Source organism: Thermobia domestica, chromosome 11, assembly GCF_964235325.1.
Source record: "Thermobia domestica chromosome 11, izTheDome1.hap1.1, whole genome shotgun sequence".
Classification (NCBI taxonomy): Eukaryota; Metazoa; Arthropoda; class Insecta; order Zygentoma; family Lepismatidae; genus Thermobia; species Thermobia domestica.
The window spans coordinates 240,731,604-240,755,882 of record NC_137464.1 but is presented as its reverse complement, the minus strand read 5'-3'; the positions used below and the strand labels follow the sequence as shown (position 1 = coordinate 240,755,882).

The 24,279-nt window shown below is 31.9% G+C and overlaps 1 protein-coding gene across 1 annotated transcript in view; it reads left to right on the top strand.

The window, feature by feature from the left end:
- LOC145665513 (G-protein coupled receptor GRL101-like) overlaps positions 1-11,260 on the top strand; it is a 455,441-nt gene extending 444,181 nt beyond the window's left edge. Inside the window, exons 26-27 of the mRNA XM_081732819.1 lie at positions 4,440-4,620; positions 9,998-11,260. Coding sequence (XP_081588945.1) covers positions 4,440-4,620; positions 9,998-10,133 — 317 coding nt within the window. The 3' untranslated portion in view covers positions 10,134-11,260. The remainder of the gene's footprint in view (positions 1-4,439; positions 4,621-9,997) is intronic.
- Positions 11,261-24,279: the final 13,019 nt, after the last annotated feature.

Here is a 24,279-nt window from a genome sequence, read left to right as displayed (position 1 = left end):
ATTCGTTCTCATCAGGTAAATATATTATTCTTTTAAATATAGCAATTTACTAATTTTTTTTTAATTAATCACACTACTTACTATTTTTTCTAAGTAATAAGATATAAAGAAATAGATTGATTTACTTAATTCTTACTCTGCAATAGTTAGTCGTTATCCAAAGAAGGTGCCTATTAATTAACTCGCATTTTATAGAAACACCCATTTTCTGCACATCGTTGTATTGCTTTTAAATCGAAACAAAAAGTATTTCTTAAGATTAATTTAATCAAACGCTACTATTCGAGAATTACTGAAAATTCTGTACCAATTACGAAGGTCAACTCAAAATAAATTATTAAAATAATGTTTCAAAATGTATATTTGAAGTAGATATATCTAACACCTCTGACTTTCAAAACAAACACTTTGATGAACTCAAATACCATATTATTAATGTAAGTTTGAAGAATTGTATTATGAATACACAAAACAACAGGCTTACACTTGTGTATCTGTATTTCTATTAAGGAAAAATGATTTGACTAAAATCGTCTAAATTTCCAACTGTTAGCAATATCGAGACAAAAAGTAAGAATTGAAGGTTAATGCAAATACGATAATGCTCATAGGAAATAAAGTATTATACATGATTCACATTACTACGAAGGGTGGTCGGAAAGTAAGGTTACCAAGCCTGCAGTGAAACGTGTATATATTATTTCATACAACCAATACAGCCAACAGATAGTACATACATTAGGTTACTTTTCGACAGAGTCTGCATAAGGGTTGAGGCACTTATCGCATCCTGGAATGAGTTTGAAGATTCCCTCCTGGTAAAAATCCTGTCCTTACGTGTTCAGCCATGTTGTAACGAAGTGTTTCACCTCCTCGTCTGAAGCAAAGCGACGGCCTCCAATGTGTTCCTTCAAGTGCGGGAACAGGTGAAAGTCGCTTGGAACGAGGTCCGAGCTGCAGGAAGGGTGGTCGATGATTCCCAGCGAAACTGCTGCAACAGCACAGTGGTCTTCTGGGCTGTATGCAGGCGCGCAAACTTTCGACACGCTGACGAGACATTACAGTCTCTCCGTAAACGTGTACCAACTGCCGGTGAATTTCAGCCGCGGTTACATGTTTCGCCCACAGAAATCAAATAACTGAGAGGATTTCTTCGCGAGACCAATTTTCCAAACTAGTAGCTGGTGGCGGGTGGCTGAAACTGTGCACAGTTGTCAACTCCATGTATTAAAATTACCGCATACTCCTCATTTCTCTATAACACACGAAACTTCAGAAATATCAGCCTTGTAAAATTAGTTTTTGATCCTCTCTCGTATGTAAACTTATACACGCGGGTTTTAATGTTCACCACCGAGCCTATATAAAACATGGACCTATAGCGTAACGTGGGATCCGAAGCACATGAGCTTCCATGAAGAATTGAACACGGGTCTCCTAAACGTATGTCAACAAACGCCGTACGCACGAAGAAGCCGTAAATAAAAAAAAAATCTTGTGCCAGTTTATTTTATTTTATCTTATACCATAAGCCTTCAATTCTTACCTTTAGTCTTTATCTAACAATGTACTTAGTAAACATTTGACTGATTTAATAAAATCAACTACCTAGGCACTTCGTATACACGGTAGGAGCTAACTTCTTATTTTGGTTATAGTTTTGAATGTAAATTAACTTGTAATTAAAGAACTCACATGATACCTTCAGAACCGATAATTTCCATTAAAATTTCAGTATCGATACTACTTACATATTATTCTACATGAATGAAAGTTCAGTTCAGTTCAGTTGAATATTAGCATTTTATAAATCACTAGCAGAGTGCCCCGTTTTTCGCACGGGGAGAATACGTTAAATTTTGGACATAAAGGGCAATGGGGGCTGAATTTGGATCAAAATGGCATCGGAAGTGTCACTCTTCATCTCAGCGACCCCGAAAACTGTGACTTGGTACTAATATCGGTCATTTTCGATCATTTTTAAATATTTCTCCCTGCCTTTTCCTAAGTTGCACAGTCAAAACGAAATAATAAAAACCATTCCAGGCCCGAACCTTATCTATGTTGAAAATTTGATCGAGATATGTTGGGTGGTTTAAGAGATATGAAGTCACAAGCATAGTCGCTTTCAATTTTATATATTGGATATATGAAAAGATTCGTGCATTTTTGACTAACAGTTTAAACAGAATATATTATTATATGAAAATGAAATAAGTGTTCTGCACATTATATGCTCTTATTTGGTTTCATGGAGACAAAGTGTATTAATAATTATTTTGATTCTGATCAATACATTAGTGAAGAAACTATTGACTATCAAATGTACTATATGGTACACTCATGTCCAAAATTATTGTCGCATGTCTGTAAATATGTTGTTGTAGGAATATAATTTGATAACGAATTCGCCCGTATTTCTTATAATGTTAGTATGTGTATAATCGGAAAAGACATGTATATGGAAAATTTCATGTCAAAAGAGTAGTAAATAAGAACAATAAAACGAAAATATAACTTTCGTGTCCATTTAGCAACATTTTGTTTTACTCGTTCTAATTTTCGTATTGGTAATTCCTTTTCTATGAAATTTACCACAAATATACGTTTACCGATTATACACATAGTATCAGTATTAAAAGTACCCCACAAAATCATTATCAAATTATATTCTTGCAAGAAGACAGTTATAGATATGCGACAATCATTTTGGACATGAGTGTACATACAAACGTGGTTCTATTATTTTCGAATAATAGTATAGATGAATGTCAACGCCCTAGCTGCACTAAAATACCGTCTCTCCTGAGATCAGCAAAGTCAAACAGTGGCGAGTCTGGTCAGAAGAAAGATGGATGATTGTTCGTAGTCACCAGTTGATGTTGACACTGCGGCGTCCACGCAGCGTCATGAGGATAGCTGGGGGACTACTTGAAGGAAAGAACTAGCGAATCCCGGTCTGGAAAGGCACCAGTATTGGCTAGAGGAATAGAGAAAGACGTCACTTCAATGGCATGAGTGCTACAAGTCGGATGATGTGGCCTGACTTCCTAAGGGCTGATACGTCAGGTGTTCAGTTAAAAAAAATGAATAGATCAATCACACCCACAACTATATATATTAATTTCCAAATGCATTACTACGGAGCATTTCATAAAGTCAAGGTCTTGTCTCTCCAACTAAACGTTTTAACATTTGAACCTAAATCTAAATGTTAATTTCTTCTTCTTCTTTCTTTAGCTAATATTAGATAAGCTTAAAGCTTTGTTTTTTTGTAATGTACTGTACATTTACGTACTATTAATCTTTAACAGAAGTACTAGTGGTATGGATTATTACTGGAAAATTGCATGATTTTCAATCCTTTCAGTTTTGCTTGAGAATCGAAATAATAATAATAAAATTAACATGAGATCTCATTTTTAGTGAGTATATCACAGACAACCCAGATAAACAATGGCTATTTGGACAGTGATGTGCAGGCTTCAAGTATCTTATTGAATTATCTCATAGGTACCGCTAGTATAGTAGCAACTGGATAATAATACTTACTAATGTCAGCCATTTTGGAGCTTGTTCTGAGAAAGAAAACTATTATGAAAACTTAATTATTTTATTATTTTTAAAGTATTATTACAACATCAAAAATTTTAGACAGTTTTTCAGCATAGTACTATTCAAAAATTTATAGAGGTACTACCCAAAATTTCCGAGAATTTCCCCGTGACAATCAGAAAACTTGCCTCAAATTCAAATTTTTCACTATCTCCTTCGAAGTAATTACTTTAGAGTAGTATGTGTGTTCAATAAAAAAAAAAAAAATCATGTAAGTTGTTAGTATTTTTTCCCCTTGAACTGTGATCTACCTTTACGTGTAAAGTTTCTTTCAAAATTACATTAACTTTGAAGGCAATGCGCAACCGGAAAATATTGACGGATTTAAGTAATATTTAAACATTGTTTTCCATGATTCTAATACCTAAGAATGTGCGCTTTACATTCATGAAGAGGCTAGTTTAAAAATGTTAAAAATCATCGTAAAAATATGAATTTTTTAAACTTTCTGCAAACTTTAGAGCACATGCGCGACCGAAGGATATAAACCGATTTTATTTATTTATTTTTTTTACTTCTTTTTAGAATCTCCAATTCACAACTTTTCCACGGTAGTACAACTTGAAAAACAAATTTTGACTTTTTCAGATCACCCTTCACTTATTGCGTGATGCTTCAAATGCTACTATAGCATAATCTTGAATTTTTAAACTTGAGCTTGGATAGTATATAATCTACACTTTAGGAATTATCAAGAATATCACAAATACACTAACGCATGTATATACTTAGCATGTTATGGGACTAACATTTTGTTTAATCACTCATACTGCACCTGTGCTTTACATTGTAAAATAAGTTGTGTTTATTGTTACTTTTTTCAGGTTCCAATATTGACGATCCCCGGCTATACATAAACAACTGTAGTAAATATGATTATGACAGTCATATGATACGAAATATTTATAATGTTAATGTAAAAGAAAGTCCTAGTGGGAACTGTTATCATGAAGCAACAAATGGAAGAGAATCACGTAGTTTAGACAATTTTTCATCTTTAGAAAGGTAACAAAAATATTTTTTTGTTTAATTTATACGATTTTGTTCATCAACTTTCATGCTATAACTATGTTGTTACGACTTTGTGTATTTATTTGATTCTCTAAAATGTCGTACTAGCTAGAACTATTTTTTTTTATAAATTTAATATTCATTTATAATTGTTCTGATTGGCGTTACTACAATATTCTGGCGTTCGTGTAAGAAATTTTGTCCTTGTATTTTAAATTCCACCACTACATACTAAATGTAACGCTAACCAGATATCCAGAGCCGGCTGTACCGTTTGTGCAACACTTGGATTTGCACGGGGCGATAAGTTTCGAAGGGTGGCAAAATATGTCATAACTACGTATATTATTTAAAATAAATATTTCTTGTTGGGAACAGACTTCACGATGAAGGTAGTTAAATTTACTAAGCTGGCCTTCTATATGAATACTACATTCATAAATTATGTTTAGGTCGCATTAGTTTAACGTCATATAGACAGTGATAAAGAAAATGGTGAAACAAATTCTAGCATGAATTGCTTCATTGTTGTCAAATGTAAGAACTCAATTCTTGAACAGTAGCGAACACCTGTTACATTTAGTTAGTTATCATAGTTTTGATATGAAAACTAGTCTTCTCTTTGTCACAAACAAGTTCCTTATCATTGATGGGGAAACAAGTTTTTTTTTTTTTTTTTTTTTTAATTATGAAATGTGGAAGGAAAATCAAGAAATATAGATAAAAGAGATAATTGCGCTGAAATTACAAACTGATATTTTGAGATTGAAGCTTGATATTGAATTCTATAAAAAAGGATTACCACGTTTCCTTTGCGGGTGTGTGTTTGCTTTATCTTTCACTAGCATAATATATGGTTATTTACAGAAAAAACAGACACAATGAGATTTCACTTGTAGTGTTTAGACCTTTCTGAATGTGAGTGAGAGTATCTTTCCCTCCTCTTTGTTGTTCATGATGGGGTAACATACTTAAAATCGTGACTTTTAAGATTTGTTCTTTCTGGGGAAAGGGAGAAGGTATCAGATGATACCATTGCACGGAGCGGCAAATTACCTGTAGGTGTCTATATTTGCAAACCTATGATCCGCGGACTCCTGGTAACCCTTAAACGTATAATCGAAGACCTCAAGTCAAACTAAATTTTATTTATTTTCATTATGAAAAAAATATGAGTATAACAATCATGTTGTGCAATATAATTATTAAGTCTTATTAATGTAGCTGGTTTTTACAATCTTTGTAATGTTAGCTATAAACTTGAGACTAAAACAATTCTTGTAACTAAAAATAAATTGAACATATATACGAGAATATTTTCTTACCTTCTACTGAATAAATGATTAAACATCTAGCACAATGTATATAATATCAAAGGGTTTCTCTAAATCACGAAGTTTAAAATCCACATAGAACATACTTACTTCCAGTTTGAGGATAAAATTTGTCAATAAACGGTAAGCTTAGCCATAAGTAAGCCATGTAATAATAAGTGTTCACCCATTCTCACGCGTATTATTTTGAAGTGTCATGAAGACTACACATTACAACATAGATTGTTAAGACATGTACAGTACTATTGATACGTGGATGGTATATGATTGATTGGTAAAAAGTGAACAGCAATTGCATTTTTTTAGATTCTCTGCTCTGAAAAAATATACATCCTGGAATAAAAAGTAACAATTCCACAAGAAGTAATAATACATTATTATTATTATTATTATTATTATTATTATTATTATTATTATTATTATTATTATTATTATTATTATTATTATCTTAGATTTTCTTATTTACAGAGGAAACAATAAATTCATCACAAAGGACTACAAAAAGCGAATAGATTATTTTCATTAATTGATAGATAAAATGTATGTTTTAATAGGGACGTCACCTTCTATGCTACTTGTTCTCGTCAAGTAAGCCCATGGAAAACTCAGACTATTTAAAAAAAGAAATCCTAACATAAGCTCCAATAAATAATAGAATAGAACAAAAGGATCCATAAATTTAAAGATAGAGGTCATGCTAAGCTGAACATATAAGTGAAAAATATAAATGATATTATAAGAAAAATAACTAAAAATGTAAATAATAATGATAATAATGAAATAAATCAGGTAAAACAAAAAGAGTAGTCTCAGAGAATGTTAACTATACGAGCAGCACATACAGAAGCAAGAACTTTATTACGAAATACATCTTAGAACCTGGATAATACTATAAGTCAGTAGTGAACGTTTTCTGATGTCTAAGTGTTCCAAACACTCGTCAAGAATGTATCAATATTCAAGGGCACAATACAGTTTTCACAATACGAGCAGTAGGACAGATAAGAGTGTTCAATACAAAATGTGGTTTCCAATATATCCACGCATCATCTGCTCACTTTTGTTCAACGGAAAATAGTATGGAAATCCTTTATTCGGAATGCATTCAAACTGTATCTGAGCAAAGTTGCATCCTCATTCCTAGCAGACATAAGCAAGAAAGAAAAAAGTACAAGTAAACATTAAAACGTAGTTAATCAGTCTTAATCTTCCTGTAGAAAAGACAAGAAAAATGCAAAAAGGTGTTATTAATAAAAATAATATCGATAGAAGACCCAAATAATAAATGAAGATAAAGAAATTTTCGAAGTTTTATAGTAAGCATGACATTAACGTAGCATATAAATGTGAAATAAATATCGAAAAACATTTATAAACTTTGAAAAAATGTTTTACTGAAGTTCTACGAAACAATGGAGTCCATAAAGTAAAATGTACATGATAAAATTCATACATTTAACAATAAAAGAAGTAAATAAAATAAAATAACAATATTTTTTATTGTTGGTATCAGGAAATTACAGATAGAGATACATAAATTATTTTGGAATAGAAGGCTATTGATTGACCACTCATTGGTCAGTTAACAGTAATCTAATACCGTAGAAACAAGACTCATTGTGCATTGTGTCATTGATCAGTTTAGTTTAATTTGGATAATTATGGGGAGAGGGAAATTATAAAAGTTTTGTCTATTAGAGAAACGTTGCCTTTTATTAATTCTATACCAAACGTAGTCAATCAATGTTGGTCTTAAACAAGGCTAATTTAATATGTTAATGTGTTCATCTTTACATGCAATTATGTATAAATAAGAAGATAAATAAATAAGTAAATTCCATGTCCTATTAAATCCCAATTATTTCAGCACCTCTTTCAGAATTTCTGGTAGCTTCTACGGAAGACATAACCTTTATTTGTTATATTGAGTAGATATTCGCATGATGCGTTTTACCATTGTGTGACAAGTACAATTTCCAAAAGTCAATGCATAGAGTTTATCCGGTTACAATGATGTGAACAGATTTTGGAGGAGATGGCTAAAATTCAGCTCAAATGTAGAAGACGCTACGTAGATTCTAATATATTACAAAAGCAATTGTCTTGAAATGGATGGAGCATAGTCAAAAATCAAAAAACATAAACATTGGAGTCAATGGAAAAACAATGAAGAAAAATTATGTCGTCCACGTATCTCAAAACCTACAATAAGGAGATCACTAATTGAAAGCTTATTGCAAAGACATAACGAATAGCTTATAAATGATGTATAGCACGTAAGGTAAATATGGATAAAACATTGTCAAAAGTCAAATCAGTAATAAGGAAAAAGTATATGTATCTTCTGCGAATTAGTCAAGGCGCCCCACGCGGAAGTTTCACATTTGAAATATCTCACATCTGAATTTGTAATGTCCAGACTCGATTTAGCACGCAACGTGACTTTTGACCTGATTACGTGACACAACTAGGATAGGCCCTTTCACTGGCCTGATCACGTGACAACCAGATAGGCTCTTTCACTAGTCCTTATGGCAAACCGGATAGGCCCTTTCCTAGAACTTAAATTATACACTTGAAAACTATTGAGAATGTGCGAGAAAATACTTATAATATTCTCATCAGTTATTGAGTTTATTTTATGTGAAATAATTTAAGTTCTACTAAATTTTCGCAGTGACTTCTTGGAGTCGTACTTGTCGTAAAGTATCATGTAAATATCTACTCAATTTAACAATAAAAGATTAAAAAAATAAAGTCTCCGCAGAAGATACCAGAAATGCTGAAAGAAGGTGCCGAAACGATTAGGATTTAATTAAAGAAAACTACCCACGTGGAAACTATTTATTTTCTGATTATATTTAAAATTCATTTTACTTATAAACAACTAGAAAACTACAAAATAAGTAACGTTCATTTTTAGCCTTCTTTCCATTCATTTGTATAATGCTGCACATGCACGGAAATATCATATTTCAGATAAAATACTCAATTATTCTACAATAGGAATGCAATTATGTTTGTAATAGTTTTGTGAATTTCGTTTAGTCTGGCTTCCTGATAACGTAAGTCAAAAGCTTCTGTACTATTAGAAATATTAGTTAACATATGCATTCGTCTAGTGAACTTGAAATTACTTTGTTCTTTAAATTATATATGGTATATTAATTCTAATTCCGACCAACTTATGTCAAGATAATCATTACCCGATCGTTTTCAATTGTATCTTCAGTGGCACTCTTTAAAACTACTTTCTGGATCAAGAGATCCAATATATTCTAATCAAGAATTTTCTTGTACGCCTTACATCTGATGAACTACATAATGTAGCCAAATCCAAACTATGGTTTAACTCAATGTGATGCGCTTATTCCGTACAAAATAAGAAAACTCGATTTAGGGGGAGTTCAAAAATTTCGTGGCACCTGATCCAAAAACTCCAATATATTTCAATCAAAAAATTTTTTGTACGCCTTATATCTGGAGAACTATATATAGTGTAGCCAAATCCAAACTATGATTTAACTCAGTATATTGTGCTTATTCCGTAGAAAATACGATAACTTGATTTAGGGGCCGTTCAAAAATTTTGTGGCCCCTGATCCTACATCCAATATATTTCAATTAAAAATTTTCTTGTACTCCTTATATCAGGAGGACTATATATAGTGTGGTCAAACCCAAACTATCTCTTAACTCAGTATAATGTGCTTATTCCGTAGAAAATACGAAAACTCAATTTAGGGGGTTGTTCAAAAATTATATGGCCCATGATCCAAAATGGTCAAGATCGCAATCTTTTGATGCATTTTTTGGATCATTCCTAAAGCTCTTGTTTATGAATGTATGAATCTTCAAAATACCAAGAGATGTAATTAAGAGTAGCAGTTGATAATTTAAAGAACTCCGTTGAAGATGAACCGTACCATCAAAAATATTTCGATAATTATGATCTTGAATTACAGGTAATATTTTAATCATGCATCAGTGTAGTTCCTTAACTAATCATGCACTCTAATATGTTCCTTTTTTTTCAGGCATCGACTTCAACAAATGGAAGATAGTAGTTTGTATCCTTCAATTGACACAGCGATGGTAGGACAAGGTGAGATAATACCATTGAAGAAAATTTCAACGGATGATGATATAGCAAAATCCTCGAAAAACAAATGACATAGCAAGAAACACAAGATGAAAGCGCGAGCAAAGGACTTATATGATTGAAGCAATAGAAGTGTTAATATGTAATTGCTTCTTGCTCAAACAAACGACAGCGAAAAAAAAACGCAAAGTCCATATCTTTACAATAATAATCATCACATGATATCATTACATATATGTGTACTTCAGTGTTTATGTAGTTGGTTCAGTCAAGACATTGCCTTTATGAAATCCAGACGTTATTCTTCGTAGTCATACAAGATCTCTTTTAAATAGTGAATAATATCAGCACAAATATATGCGAATTGTGTGCTCAAAGTGTGAAGTTGAATATATTATTTCTATAGAGTGATATTTTTCGAGAACATGTATTTCGAAAACGTGTGATATTAAGCGTTTGTGTGTGTGTGTGTGAGTGTGTGCCTGAAGAAGATCGTGGTATCTATTGAAAAGTATTCGTTTGATTCAAGAACAAACAAAATGTATTTGGTGTCTGAAGATAATCCATTCAGAAACAAGTTTTATCGTATGTACGTATGTGAAATGTTGAATTACACACTTTTTATCCTACTTAAATATTGTGAGTGTATTACGTATTCCACATACGTATAATAATAACACATAAAAAGTTTTGGCTCTTACAATGTAATTGTACTGTACAGATATCATGATTATTTTTATGTCAATTCACATTTAAGGTATATATCACCAATCTTAAACTTATTCTACTTGTGATGAAAGGTTAATCATTTTTTTTGTCACTAGATGTACGTCTGATGTAGATGCGCTTTTGTCAAAGTAAACAAGGATAAACAAAACACGCAAGAGGCTAACATACTAAAAATAATACAAAATTTACCATTTTTTTCTTTGGATTCTTTTTCATAAATGAGAGGAGATAATGAAATGCACCTTACCACAATCATAGATAATGTTATTCTACAACATAAAATATGAACGTAAAGAATTTTCAGTGTTGCCATCCATAGAAAATACAGTGTTGCCAGAATAACATTCCCCCAAAAATCTAAGTTAAGGCAGCGACTAAAGGAACGAACTCAACTACATTTGATTACGTATCATATTGTCTTGGAACCCTGTTAACTACTTTCTAAATAATAGTTGTATTAATTTGTAATAGATGAAATAGTTTTAACATACATTTATTAAAATTAAATAATAATGTTAAAATTAAATAAACTTAGATTTTGGGGGAAGTTATTCTGGCAACACTGAAAATTCTTCAGTTTCATATTTTATGTTGTAGAATAACATTATCTATGATTGTGGTAAGTAGTATTTCATTATCTCCTTTCACTTATGAGAAACAAACAAAAGAAAAATGGTAAATTTTGTATTATTTTTAGTTTGTCAGGCTCTTAATGCTGAAGAACAGTCATCTCTTCATGAGAAACTGTCCATCACTATCGGGCTTAAGGCGGCATGCTTATAGGGTCTGTTCTTTGAGCTACTTGCACAATAGTTCTAAATTTGATAACACTGAATTTCTTTGATTTGTTACATGAAAAACACACCCACAAGTGAAGTATTTCTGTCGGTGCGTAAAAATGAAGCCTAAATCCAATTGTTCTGCTATCGTTCCTTTCTCCAATCCAGTGGGTGGTTGTCTCGTTTCTAATCCTGGCCTGCTCGTCTACATTCTCTTCAAGGAGTGCACTCAGTACGGGAATATCGTAGATTTCCATTGATAATATTGCCCTTCATCAGTGACGTATTTAAGGGGGGCTTCCGGGCTTAAGAGCCTGCCTTACTAAAAATAACACAAAATTTACAATTTTTCTTTTGCTTGTTTTTCTTAAGTGAAAGGACATAATAAAATGCAACTTACCACAATCATAGATAATTTTGGACTACAACAGAAAATATGAACCTGAAGAATTTTTAGTGTTGCCACCCATAGAAATTACAGTGTTGGCGGAATAACAATTTCCCTAAAATCTAAATTATAGCAGCGACTAGAGGAACGAACTCAACTGCATTTGATTACGTATCATGTGGTTTTGGTTTCCTGTGAACTACTTTTTGAATAATAGTTGTATTTAGTTTGTAATAAACAAAATAGTTTTAACATACAGTTATTAAAACTAAATAATAATGCTATTTAAAAAGTAGTTCACAGCAAACCAAAACAACACAATACGTAACCAAGTGCAGTTGAGATCGTTCTTCTAGTCCCTGCCTTAACTTAGATTTTAGGGAAATTGTTATTCTGGCAACATTGTAATTTCTATGGATGGCAACACTCAAAATTCTTCAAGTTTATATTTTCTGTTGTAGAACAACATTATCTATGATTGTGGTAAGTTGCATTATCATTATCTCCTTTCACTTATGAATAAACAAGCAAAAGAAAAATGGTAAATTTTGCATTATTTTTAGTAAGGCAGGCTCTTAAGCCCCTCTCGAAATTTTATTTACGATTTTAAAGTACATTAAATACCTTGCAGAATTTTCACATTTTCAGGAATAAAGTTAGCAAAGCCCCCTCCGAAACAAAATCGTAAATACGTCACTGCTCTTCATCTTTCTCTATTATAAATCGTGTTATATTGTCCTATTTTTACATATGGGGAAAGTATCCAAATTGTACCTACGAATAGTAAGTTATTTCTTCCTGTTCAGATCTTCAGTTATTTAATTCTAAAAAGAGATTATCATTTTCTTCACACTTAAATGTAATTTATACAGGGTGTTACAAAAGTTTGGTATTTCTCACATCAAAATAAGGAAAAAAAATTCATATACAGTAGATCTGTGCCCAAAAGTGAATAGTTTCGGAGTTATAGGGTGTCGAAAACGTGAAACAGGTGAACTTTAAAAGTTTATAGCTCCACTACTATGGGACCTATTGTAGTCATGTCAAGGCATCATTAAGGAACTGGTATGTGAACTATCACATGTCCACGTTTAAGAATGCTCCAGTGCTTACACACCAATTTTTAGAGGGGTAGGTGGAGAGTAATCAAATACTTCCAAACACCATCTCTAAAAATGATTGTACAAGTACCGGAGGTTCTGAAGGATAGACATTTGGATAGTTCACATACCAGTTCTTCAGTGATGTCTTGATCTGACTATGATCAGTCCTATAGTGGTAAAACTATGGACCTTTAAAGTTCACTTTTTTTTTAACGTTTTCGGCACCCTTTAACTACAAAACTATACACTTCCGACCACAGGTCCATATGAACTATTTTTCTTATTTTGATGAGAGGATTTTATTCTCGAAATAATGTGACAAATTTTTTGTAACACCCTGTATATTTTAAGTATATGTACTACAGTTAAAATATATATAAATTTCATTACGGTATAAGAAATTTAGCGCATTCACAAAAAAAAAAAAAAAAACAATTGTAAAAGCATATTTTTTCAAGCTGACATGTGTCAGCTAGACTGCTTTGTTGGTTACATCAACTAATTTGAAATAATTCTTCAACTTCTTCGTAATACTTAATATATTATGTTAGGGTGACCAGATTCTGATATGCGAAAAGTAGGACATAAACATAATAGTATATGATAGTTTACTGTGTCGGGCAGTACGCATGTCCTTATTTTATTTAACGTTAACCTTAAGTTAATAATTCCTTTTCGTTCCAAAGAAAAGCACTGAACAAAAGTATTGAAGGAATTCAACACAACTCCAAATGTTTTGATGAATTTCAAACAGTGGTTTACTTTTATGAATGTACAATGAAACTTCGTGTAGGACTAAAGATTTTTTTAAAAATCGATTTTTGGAGCGTGGGATTATTTTAAGGAATGAGGGAAAATTTAGACCGGCACAAGGAAAGTTCTACTTATCTTGTTAGCATCACTGTCGTAACTTGAAGTAGGAATCTTTCCTACCCTACCAATATCTCAACAAGCTCTTCTCAGTAAAAACAATATATTCTAAAACAATAGATTGTTGATTGTTCTCGTTTCTTAATCATACGAGGAGTGTTAAAAAAAACACAGAGATTCATAATTCAGATAAAGTGTGTCTCTGATTCAAAATGTTGTAAATAAAGAATGAAATATTAAAATATTGCAAATGAGTTACTGTAACTCAGGACGTTTCGCAGGACATTTTAAAAAAGAAGGACATTTCTCGATTTTCTAGACGTCTTATCAACACGCAGGACACCTCTTAAAAAAAACAGTACTGTACTGCGAAAATCAGTACGTCTGGTCACCCTATGTTGTGTGATATAATCACGACCGAAACAATATACCAAAGTCACAGGTGGAAATCAGTTAGTTACAAAAGGAGTACTTACAACCATGAAGATAAAAAAATACACCTTGTACCATAATAATAATAATAATAATAATAATAATAATAATAATAATAATAATAATAATAATAATAATAATAATAATAATAATAATAATAATAATACACACAACGCACAAACATAAAAGAAATAATATATCCTTAAATGCTAAAACTCAATAAGTTTTTGTAGAACAAGATAGCAGCGCATCGCGTAGTTGACTTTTTCTCCGCTAGGAGTAGCAGTGTCACAATTATGACGTGTACAGTGAACGGAAAGTGCTTCACGTTATTATAATAATTTTGTTGTTCTATCCTGACCACTAAGATCACCTGACATAATTCTTTATTATTGTTTCATCTAGGTTATATCAAAGATCTGATGTACAATCCTACTTCCTATAATTATGTGAAACGCCCAAAGTCTGACAAATTATTATGACTTCAGTCACTACCATTGACTAACAGAACTTACAAAACGTATGGACGGAACTTTTGCCACATTAGCACTAAGACTTATCTCGCATAAATAAACTTCACGTATTTTTGTATCTAAGGATATGCTTCTTTCTATCGTACAGGTTTACTTCTGGCACACCACTCGAAATAATTGTTGGAAAAATATTTCTTTCATTAATTTCCTTTATGTTGTTCCTACAATATTTGCAGTGGAAGACATCAAAATATCTCACTTGATATAGATCAACTTCAAGGGGGCTACCAGAAGTATTTGTTGAAAACTTACAATTCTTTTGCGATTTGCTTGTTGGTGATAGTGAGTATACGCATAAGCGAGGGTAGTGAAAAAAAGTGGGTTTTGGCAATGATACGAATTTCAATAGCACTTGTCATGGTTTCATACTAGTAACACTCCACTTGTAAACATAAAATACACTCCACTTGTAAACATAAAATACAACATCTGTACACTGTACACAAATACATCGCCTGTGGAAAATAACATCTAATAAAATCATCTTTCATATGCACTCACTTATTTTATCCGTAGTATAGCACTTGTAAGCCTACACTTCTAAACCTAAAATACAGCTGTATTACTTTGTATTTAATTCTGACGCTTGTAGAAAATGCTCCTTATAAATATGCAAAGTAAATCTTTAATGTAAAGTAAATTTTACCTGTAAATCTTCCAAAATGTGGTGCGCCAAAACTACGCCAGTAATCTTTCTATTATGTCTGTCTTGGTTGTTTTATTGACTTCAGAAATCTTGAAGCGAATTATGATGTATGATGTAAGACGCACAAATGATTATTAAAACAGAAAAATGTTGTATATCTTGATCACCGAGCTATACCCTTGTCACTCCTAAATGAATGGAAACTAATATGGTACAGGAGAGAGGAGCTTAAGATTGTTTCTATGTATCTACAACCATCTGAATAGGAAATTCAGTATAATTCCAATTACACGTTACTTCTGATCTATACATATATCACTTCGGATCAGATTTAAGTTTATTCATTCAAAATCTTTCTGTGTATCTTCTACAAGATATTTTCTCATTACTATAATCGTAATCTTTTAATTACCTTTAATTTTCGTGTTTAAATTAACATCTGATCTTACATCTTCACTTATATTGAAATCTGGCCTTTTAATTTTTTGTTTACGTGACTAATTGCACAACACAGTTCAAGTGACATGTGACTAAATTCATGAAATTTCTTGCCAGTATCCCTAAGTACTAAAAAAACCCTACCCGCCCCTCTATTTCCAAATTCTGCACGGAAGTATGGTTAAAACACACAAACTGTGAACAATTCATATCACACTCTATGAATCATCATGATACATGATTTAAAAATTGTAAAGTCACCAGCAAGTAGTGAAAAGCTTTAATATTCAATTAATTTAAGTCAAAAACCTAGAATTTTCTCAATAAAATGCCAGGATGGTGAAATTTATATTACAAAAACCAAAAGAAATCCCAGTATCATAAGTAACATAATAGAGAATTTAAAAATAGATTGCAATATTTGAAACATGTAAGAGATAATAATTATAATATTCAAGATATTGAGACTTTTTTAAAGAAAAAATCAAACTACGAACTATAGTTTTTGAACACTTTTTTTAGTTTTCAAAAAAAGTACAATAAATCTTGAAAAGGTTTGTTGAATGACAAATTAAATTACTCGAAAACAATAAGAACTAATTTTATTCAAAGCAAGCTTTTGTCACTTAATACAAAGTCTCTTATAAATTCAATTCATATATGATAACTATGCCTTAGGAAATATTATGATTTTTCAGTCTGCATTACAAAAGTCACATAAAATTGAAGATGACTTTATTTATTTAATTTTAATATTTTTTCAGTTACTTTCCTAATAGGTCAGAAGTTATCTAATTGAGATTTGAAGCGCTTAAAGTATAAAGGTGTTATGTAACCTTTTTCGAAAACGTTGAATTCTGGCGGTACATGCACGTGTTAGTTGTTAATCATGCTACATAACACATCATTTAGTGAGTTCTTGTCCCAGTGAAGAGATTTGGACGATGAAGGGTTTATGTTAAGAGACATAGTTGTGAAAGTCAATTTTTCCCGAAATGTACAATTTGTTACATACTACCTTTATCCTCTAACCGCTGCATTTATATTTGTCATTTTCTTGAAAAAAATGCCAAAGATTTCGATTCGAAAGTTCCAAAAGAAGATAACGAACAAAGGAATTTCAAACTTAAGTGAACATTTGCACATCACATTAAGTTCATGAAACGTCTATCCTTACTCTAATCTAACTTAAATTAATTGATATATATAGTATAATATGACATTTCTTTATTAAGATTCACATGTAAAAAGATAAAAGAAAAGTATTTTACAATTGAATTTGTAATACAATATCATTATTAAAGCTTGAGCAACAAAAACTTTAAAAATACAAACCACATTTAACTTACATATGTAAAAAATGTTACTGAATATTAAAGCAGACATTCAAAATCAATGAAATTCGATAAGATACCATCAAGTAGACAGTCAACTTTTGAAACACATTTTACATCATAGCAGCATTGTTCTATGACTATTTACACTATAACTGTTCAGCGTCTCTAGTTTTGGCTACTGTGTAAATCTAATGCGTATGTTTTATCAATACTCATAATGAGGTAACTGTTTATTTGTTTACATATTTTGACTAAGGTATCCTTGTATTTATTAATGGAATTAGCTTAGTATGAAAATATGCACAAAAAGTGAAATGTCTAATTCAGACTCGATTAAAAACTTAATAAATTGTGAAATTGATTCCTGTATAACAGGATTTGTGATAATACTTTCCATTCACAGATAGTATTTTCTTCTTACCTATTTTTACTTCTATTCAATTTTTCAAAATATTTTCACTAATTAAGATATGCTTCACAATTGTAAAATACATTATACTCGAAAAATTGTTCTTATGGTTATATTCAAGCAAATCCCTTCTTCTAATATTATACTGTACAAGTGAGTAAAAGTTTTAAATTAGTATCATAATAAAAAAAGGGGACCAAATGAGATATGAGTACTAAAATTCGTTCTAAGCTTTTGCAAGAATTTAATACAAAGCAAATTACATCTAAGTAATATTGCTATACTTTAGAAACAAGTTTTAACATATGAGTTGACTAATAATAAGCAAGAAGTCAACATTTAGAAATCAAGTACGGTAGAGGTAATATTAACTCGGTAAGTGTTAAAATAAGGAAAGGAAAGATGTTATTCCTGATGGTATAAATAGTTTTACAGAGTTCTCTAGTATGGTATGGTAAACATGTAAAGGGTGATTCAAGAAAACGGGAAATTTTGAAAATTAAATAATTTCATGAAAACATATTTTTAAAAATTTTTAAACTCACTTAATAGTAAAAATAATGTCATTTTAGAATAGACAAAAATAAATCACAAGCTGACAAATCAGGGAATCTGGGAGGCCATTGAATGTCGCCATTTTTCGAAATTACACGTTGTTCAAACAAATGGCGTACAGCAGCTATCGATATTTGTGCTATGTGGGACATTGATTCATCCTGTTGAAACCAGCTTGTGTGAATAATGTGTGGAAATCTCTGTAGTTGTTACACAACAAAGGTTTCAAACATGTCGGTGTGACTGTAATCGCAAGACCATTCTCATCTTCAAATCAATAAAGGCCCATCACACCATATGATGACATAGCACACCACACAGTAACTTTGTTGCTGTGCAATGGATTCTGCTGTAGCTCCATAGGATTGTCTTATACCCGTGGTGTTCTAAATTAAAATGGCGGCGGAATTCTCTACGTGACCCTCCCACACTGTCATTGTTTTTGTAAAACGCTTTGATCGCGAAAGCACGTTACGCACCACTCTAAGCATTCATGATAACTAAATGGCAAGGTGTCATCGACAGGCTGGCGTACGTTATTCCAGTGTTACCAAACTCCCACCGTTGCCAACACAACTTTCAAAATTTCCCGTTTCTTTGAGTCACCCTGCATATACGGATTTTCCTATATAGATATAATTTACATGATCGCCTCTGAGAAACCTTTAATTATGCGTAAACATTGTATTTGAGTTTTAAATATTATATTAGAAATACAATGGAAAATAATTCCATATTGAACCAGAGACTGAAATTGAACAAAATAAACATTCATTAAAGGTTCTCTACTAATCTTCAGTTACTATTAATCTAACGCCATCTTGCGACAATTCTATGAAGTACTAAGTCTGTTCATCCTGTTCAAGCACTAGTAACATATTCAGTTATATTAGTTATTATATTTAAGAGTTCGATTTCAACTCATTGTGTTATCATTTTCATCTTGTTTATGTACTCGTGGACCAATAAGTTTTCTTTTAACAGCAATTTCTTATGTTGTAATTCAGTAAATTTGAGGTACATATATTAAGTAAATAATAACCTTTTAGTCCCAATATATTTATCTCAGCAAGACTCCTATATTACATTTATCTATAGTATTTTTTTATATATATATTAGCAGGAAACCTTTTAACGTTACTTATTGTGAGCAATGGTAATTTTATTCATACAGCCACTGATTCTGCTTGTATTGAATTCTTGTTAAAGCATAGTACAAAGCATGGAATTTGCTCTTAACATTCCATACTGAATAGACTGTTGTATTTCTATTTGTACAGGTGTAGAACTTAAACTATATTATGATAAATGCTTCTTTATTGTCTCTCACTATAATAGATACATTTCAAAGTAATATTATAAAGCGAATACAAGCTCAACAACGCTTTAAAATCATAACTCCTTATATATACACTGTGCTTAAAATATTTTATTTCGTATTATTAGTAGATAAATTCTTGGAAAGCTATTCTAAAATCATTCTCAACTAGAGATAATCTTATTATGACAGTATAAGATTTGTATAAGGTAATTTTTACATCATAAAATGAATCTCAGTAAATGTAAGAAGAAATGTACATTTCTGACTTAAACGATCTAATTACGTGCCTAGCAAAGAAAGGAATTGATTCCAAAGAGTAAAGTACCATAACTTCAAAAAGTGTGTGTAACACATTGGGAAATAAATGCTGTTGTTCAAAATAACATGAGTTCTTTCTTTTACTCAAACCTTAAGCGTATCATTTTGTGCTTATTATACTGTATATTATATACATGAAGGAAAGGGGTAACGAGCATCAAGCTCCATAAGTAACCATGTTACGCACTACATGTGCATCACGCATGCTGATGACCTCTAGCGAGTATTATACATATCCCTTACAAAATTTATCTTTCCATCAGTAAAGCCCGCTATACACTATAGGACATATCCTAGGAAATATCTTATGATTTTTCCTAGAGTCAAAATCTCAATGTGTGTGGCATCAGATTACATGTCATTTCCTATCTGTTCTGAACGATCCTTCGAGATTTCTTTTGTTTCGAGCACGCTCTATTTCAGAAAGAAAATGTATAAAGTTTTGATTTAAGCGACATCAGGTGAGAGAAAGTGAAAACAAATTTGTTTTCTTCCCGCCAGTAGTATGTGGGTGAAAGAGCAAAAATACTTGGCAAAATGGAGGGTGATGCAGGGACTGATCAGGTATGTTTTGCTAATTTCTCTTCTGATTTTTATGCTTTATTTAAGATTGCACAATTTAACAATATAGCGCCTGTATCAACATTGGTAGGATGCGCATTGTCATTCGGTCAGACAGGAAAAATCTTCAGTGTATGGCACAACAGGGCAGGATTTCCTACGAGATATGTCGTAACATTTTTCCTCAGATAAATCCTATATACACATTGAAATCAGTTGTAACGTATATTAGCCTTTCCTTGAAGTGTATATCTATCTATCTATCTATCTATATATCTATATCTATATCTATATCTATAGATAGATAGATAGACATATATATATATATATATATATATATATATATATATATATATATATATATATATATATATATATATATATATATATATATATATATATATTAGCCTCTCTTTGCACATCAAACTCCTAATATAATTTGCATAGCAATTTTTAGGTTTTGTACAGCATTTTCTGCAGTGTAGTAAATTATTATTATTATTGTGTATTTTACTGTTTTATGTGGACATTAAATAATAAAAATAAAGAATTTTGTATAACAAATGTGATAAGGAAAAGAAACAAAGCTGAGAAAAATTAATAACATTTATATAAATGTTACTAAGCTTGTCATTGTACAGATTGTCTAATTGGTAGCTGGTTTTGAATCTGTTAATACGTAGTGCTTAATCCGTAGTACCTTCAAGAATTGAAGAATTGGCATTCAGCAGTCCTCGAAGTGAATTTTATATATATATTACATATAATATGTATATATAACATGTATATATATATTACATTTGTACAGTATATATATATATACATGTAATAATTTTAGCATATTTATTTTCTAGCTCCTATTGTATTCAAATGCTGTTCGTTCTTCCATTTGTAACCATATTAAAGTAAACATTGATTTATTTTGCTACTTCCCCGGCCAAGTAAGTTTGTGGTGGACAACATCGTGTCCGTGGGTTTTCTCGAGGTACTTCCGTTTCCTCCCATTTTCTCATTCCACCAATTCTTCCATCTGTCATTCACTTGTTTTACTCATCATCTTCCTCAGCCTAAATGGCATAATCGTGGGAAGTTAAACTGAAAGATTTCATTTCATTTTTCTTTTGCCACTTCAATAAAAAGCAAAAGAGCGTAGCAAAACTTCTAGTCCAATTTTGTGAAACAATTAGATGTATCTTCACCAGGGCTCGAAACAACTATAAGAATCTAGAAGGGCAGAGAAAGAACACTGCTGAAGTCTCGTGTTTTTTGCTAGTGCCTAGTTTCCGAAAAGTAAGCTCTGATCTTGCATCAAGAAAGGCAATTGAGGCGTTTTGTTTTTTTTTTCTTTTTCAGATGCATTATAGTGTCAAAACTGCCAGTCTATCTTCGATGTTGATTCTATGGCCAGTGCTCAGTAATGCGGTTCTGGTTCTTAGTGGATTTATTTTGTTACTTAGAACCTAAAAGAGACCTTGAAAAAGGGAAATATCAGGGTTTTCATGGGACATTGATCGCTGAACTGTAACTACATGTGACATCAAAGAAGAAGAACCCTTCTCTCATGAAGGAAAGACAATTTGGATTTGGAAAAAATGACTCGATTTGATAATAAATTATGGCCACAAATGCATCGCATTTTGCGATACAACTTTTGTTTTAATGGCATTTCTATGATATTGTATAATAAACTGTAATGCGATATCGCTTAAAAAAACTTCTAGTAAATATCTGCAACTTAGAAGGAAAATGAATCACTGGTTCTTGTCATGTATAACATTAAAATATAGCATGTTTCGTTTTATAACGACGAAAATACACGTTTTGCGATTAAAAATAAACTCTTCATGTAGGGCATGGAATAAGAAAAAGTAATAAGTAACAATATGGACTTCTTCTATTGAGCGCGAGACGTCTCTGAAACAAGTTTTTTTTTTTTATTATTATTATTAAAATCTTCTGTGATTAACCAATTTATGGTGTGCAAACTGTTACTTCATCCATTTTATTTGAATAACCACTTGTGTATTAATGTCCATTTGCCTGGATAACTTCATACAGCAAACGGTTGTTGAAACCACAAGGAGTGAATAATAAACACACTTCTTGTAATGTCTCTTACCAAATAGATACAAAAAAAAAAAAGAGTCCTGCCTTTAAGCTAACGCACTATCTCAACAAGTGGTCTACAACGTATTAAAGTTAGTATTTTAAACTTGAAGGAAGGAGCACATGGACAAACTCAATTGGCTCAATAGAAGAACAAGAGCTGATGTCTGTTGGTACAAAGAAAAGAGATATATCTTTGCTTCAGTGAACATTCACCAGATAATACTGCCCCTTCAATTTGAAAAGTTGATTTGATTTGATTTTTAGTTTAGCGTCCCTTGCAGCAGTGAGGCTATATGATACGTTGACCTACAGCTTAACGTGGAATCCGAACTACATGAGCTCCCGCCGTGAATTAAACTCGGGTCTTCCAAGCCGAAGGCGCGTACACTAACAGCTTAGCTACAAAATTTAAAAAGTTGAAACATGTTATCTTGAATCCCCATATCATCTTTGCTTCATGGTTATACACTATAGGCCTTATGCAGAGTCGTTCTGAAGCGTGATTAGTGCCATACTAAAGAGCTCGACTAACATATCTTTCCAGCAGTAGTCAGGGCTTTAGTATGACGCTAATCATACTTCAAAACGACTCTGTATAAGACCCTAGATTATTACAAGATTGAAAGTTATATTCTTTTATATATGTTCACGCAATTTATAAATACTTGAAGCTATGCTATGGTTATGAAATAAATTTACGATTATAGAACACACTATGAAATAGTAACAATAAATATACCACATTGACTTGACACCTAGTCTCCGGTTCCAAGCGCTGCTATCAGCTGATGGAATACCACTGCCTTTGGCGCAGACGGCTAATATATTGTACAGATTGTCTATTACATATATCGAATGTTCTACAAATAGAGCCGACTGACAACAGAGCGCTATTCTTCAGGTCAAAATAAAGCAAAAATATAATATAATGGTACATCCTCGGGAGCCTCCTTCAGCTGGTATAGGGAATCAAAATATCACTATATGGCAACGTCGCAGATTAATTTGGAACCATCAAGTAGTTACATTATAACAAGATGGATTGGCTTGAAATTTTAAATCAACCCTCGTATTTCCCCAGCGTCAATTCTTAGAAATATAACGCAATCAGCTAACAGTTGGAGAACAATGCTTAAGAATTTGTCACCCAAAAGGTGCCTCACTTTTCCAGACAGTCTCGCTTCCTCCCGTCAGCCCATATTTGGAGGAGGAATTTAGCTACTCTCGTTTTGAACGCCCACGCAGTGAACTCTCATGACGATGACAGATCTTTACGTGACAATGTGAAAACTATCAATAATCGTCAGTTCCATAACTTATTGGAATAATCAGTGTTTTTAATGTAATTTCTATTAACCTATGAACCATTCATTATATATTATTAACAATATAATAAGGCAAAAACTTAATGTTTTCTACGAACTATATTTTAGTTTTGTCAGTGTATTCTTGCGCTGCTAACTGGCAACTATGTAACGCAGGAAGAGGACCGGGAGAGAGGACATTCTCTTTCAAGATGTGAAGGTGCAAGTGTTTCTACTTTGAGAACAGGCAAGATTGTTCTCCAAAGACTCTCAAAGGAGAGAGTATTATTCGTCGCAATGCCAAGAGAGAGCATCGACACCTGCTAGAAAACATGAACGTATTTAAAATAAGCTCTCACGTATATCAATCACATTAGCAAACAAA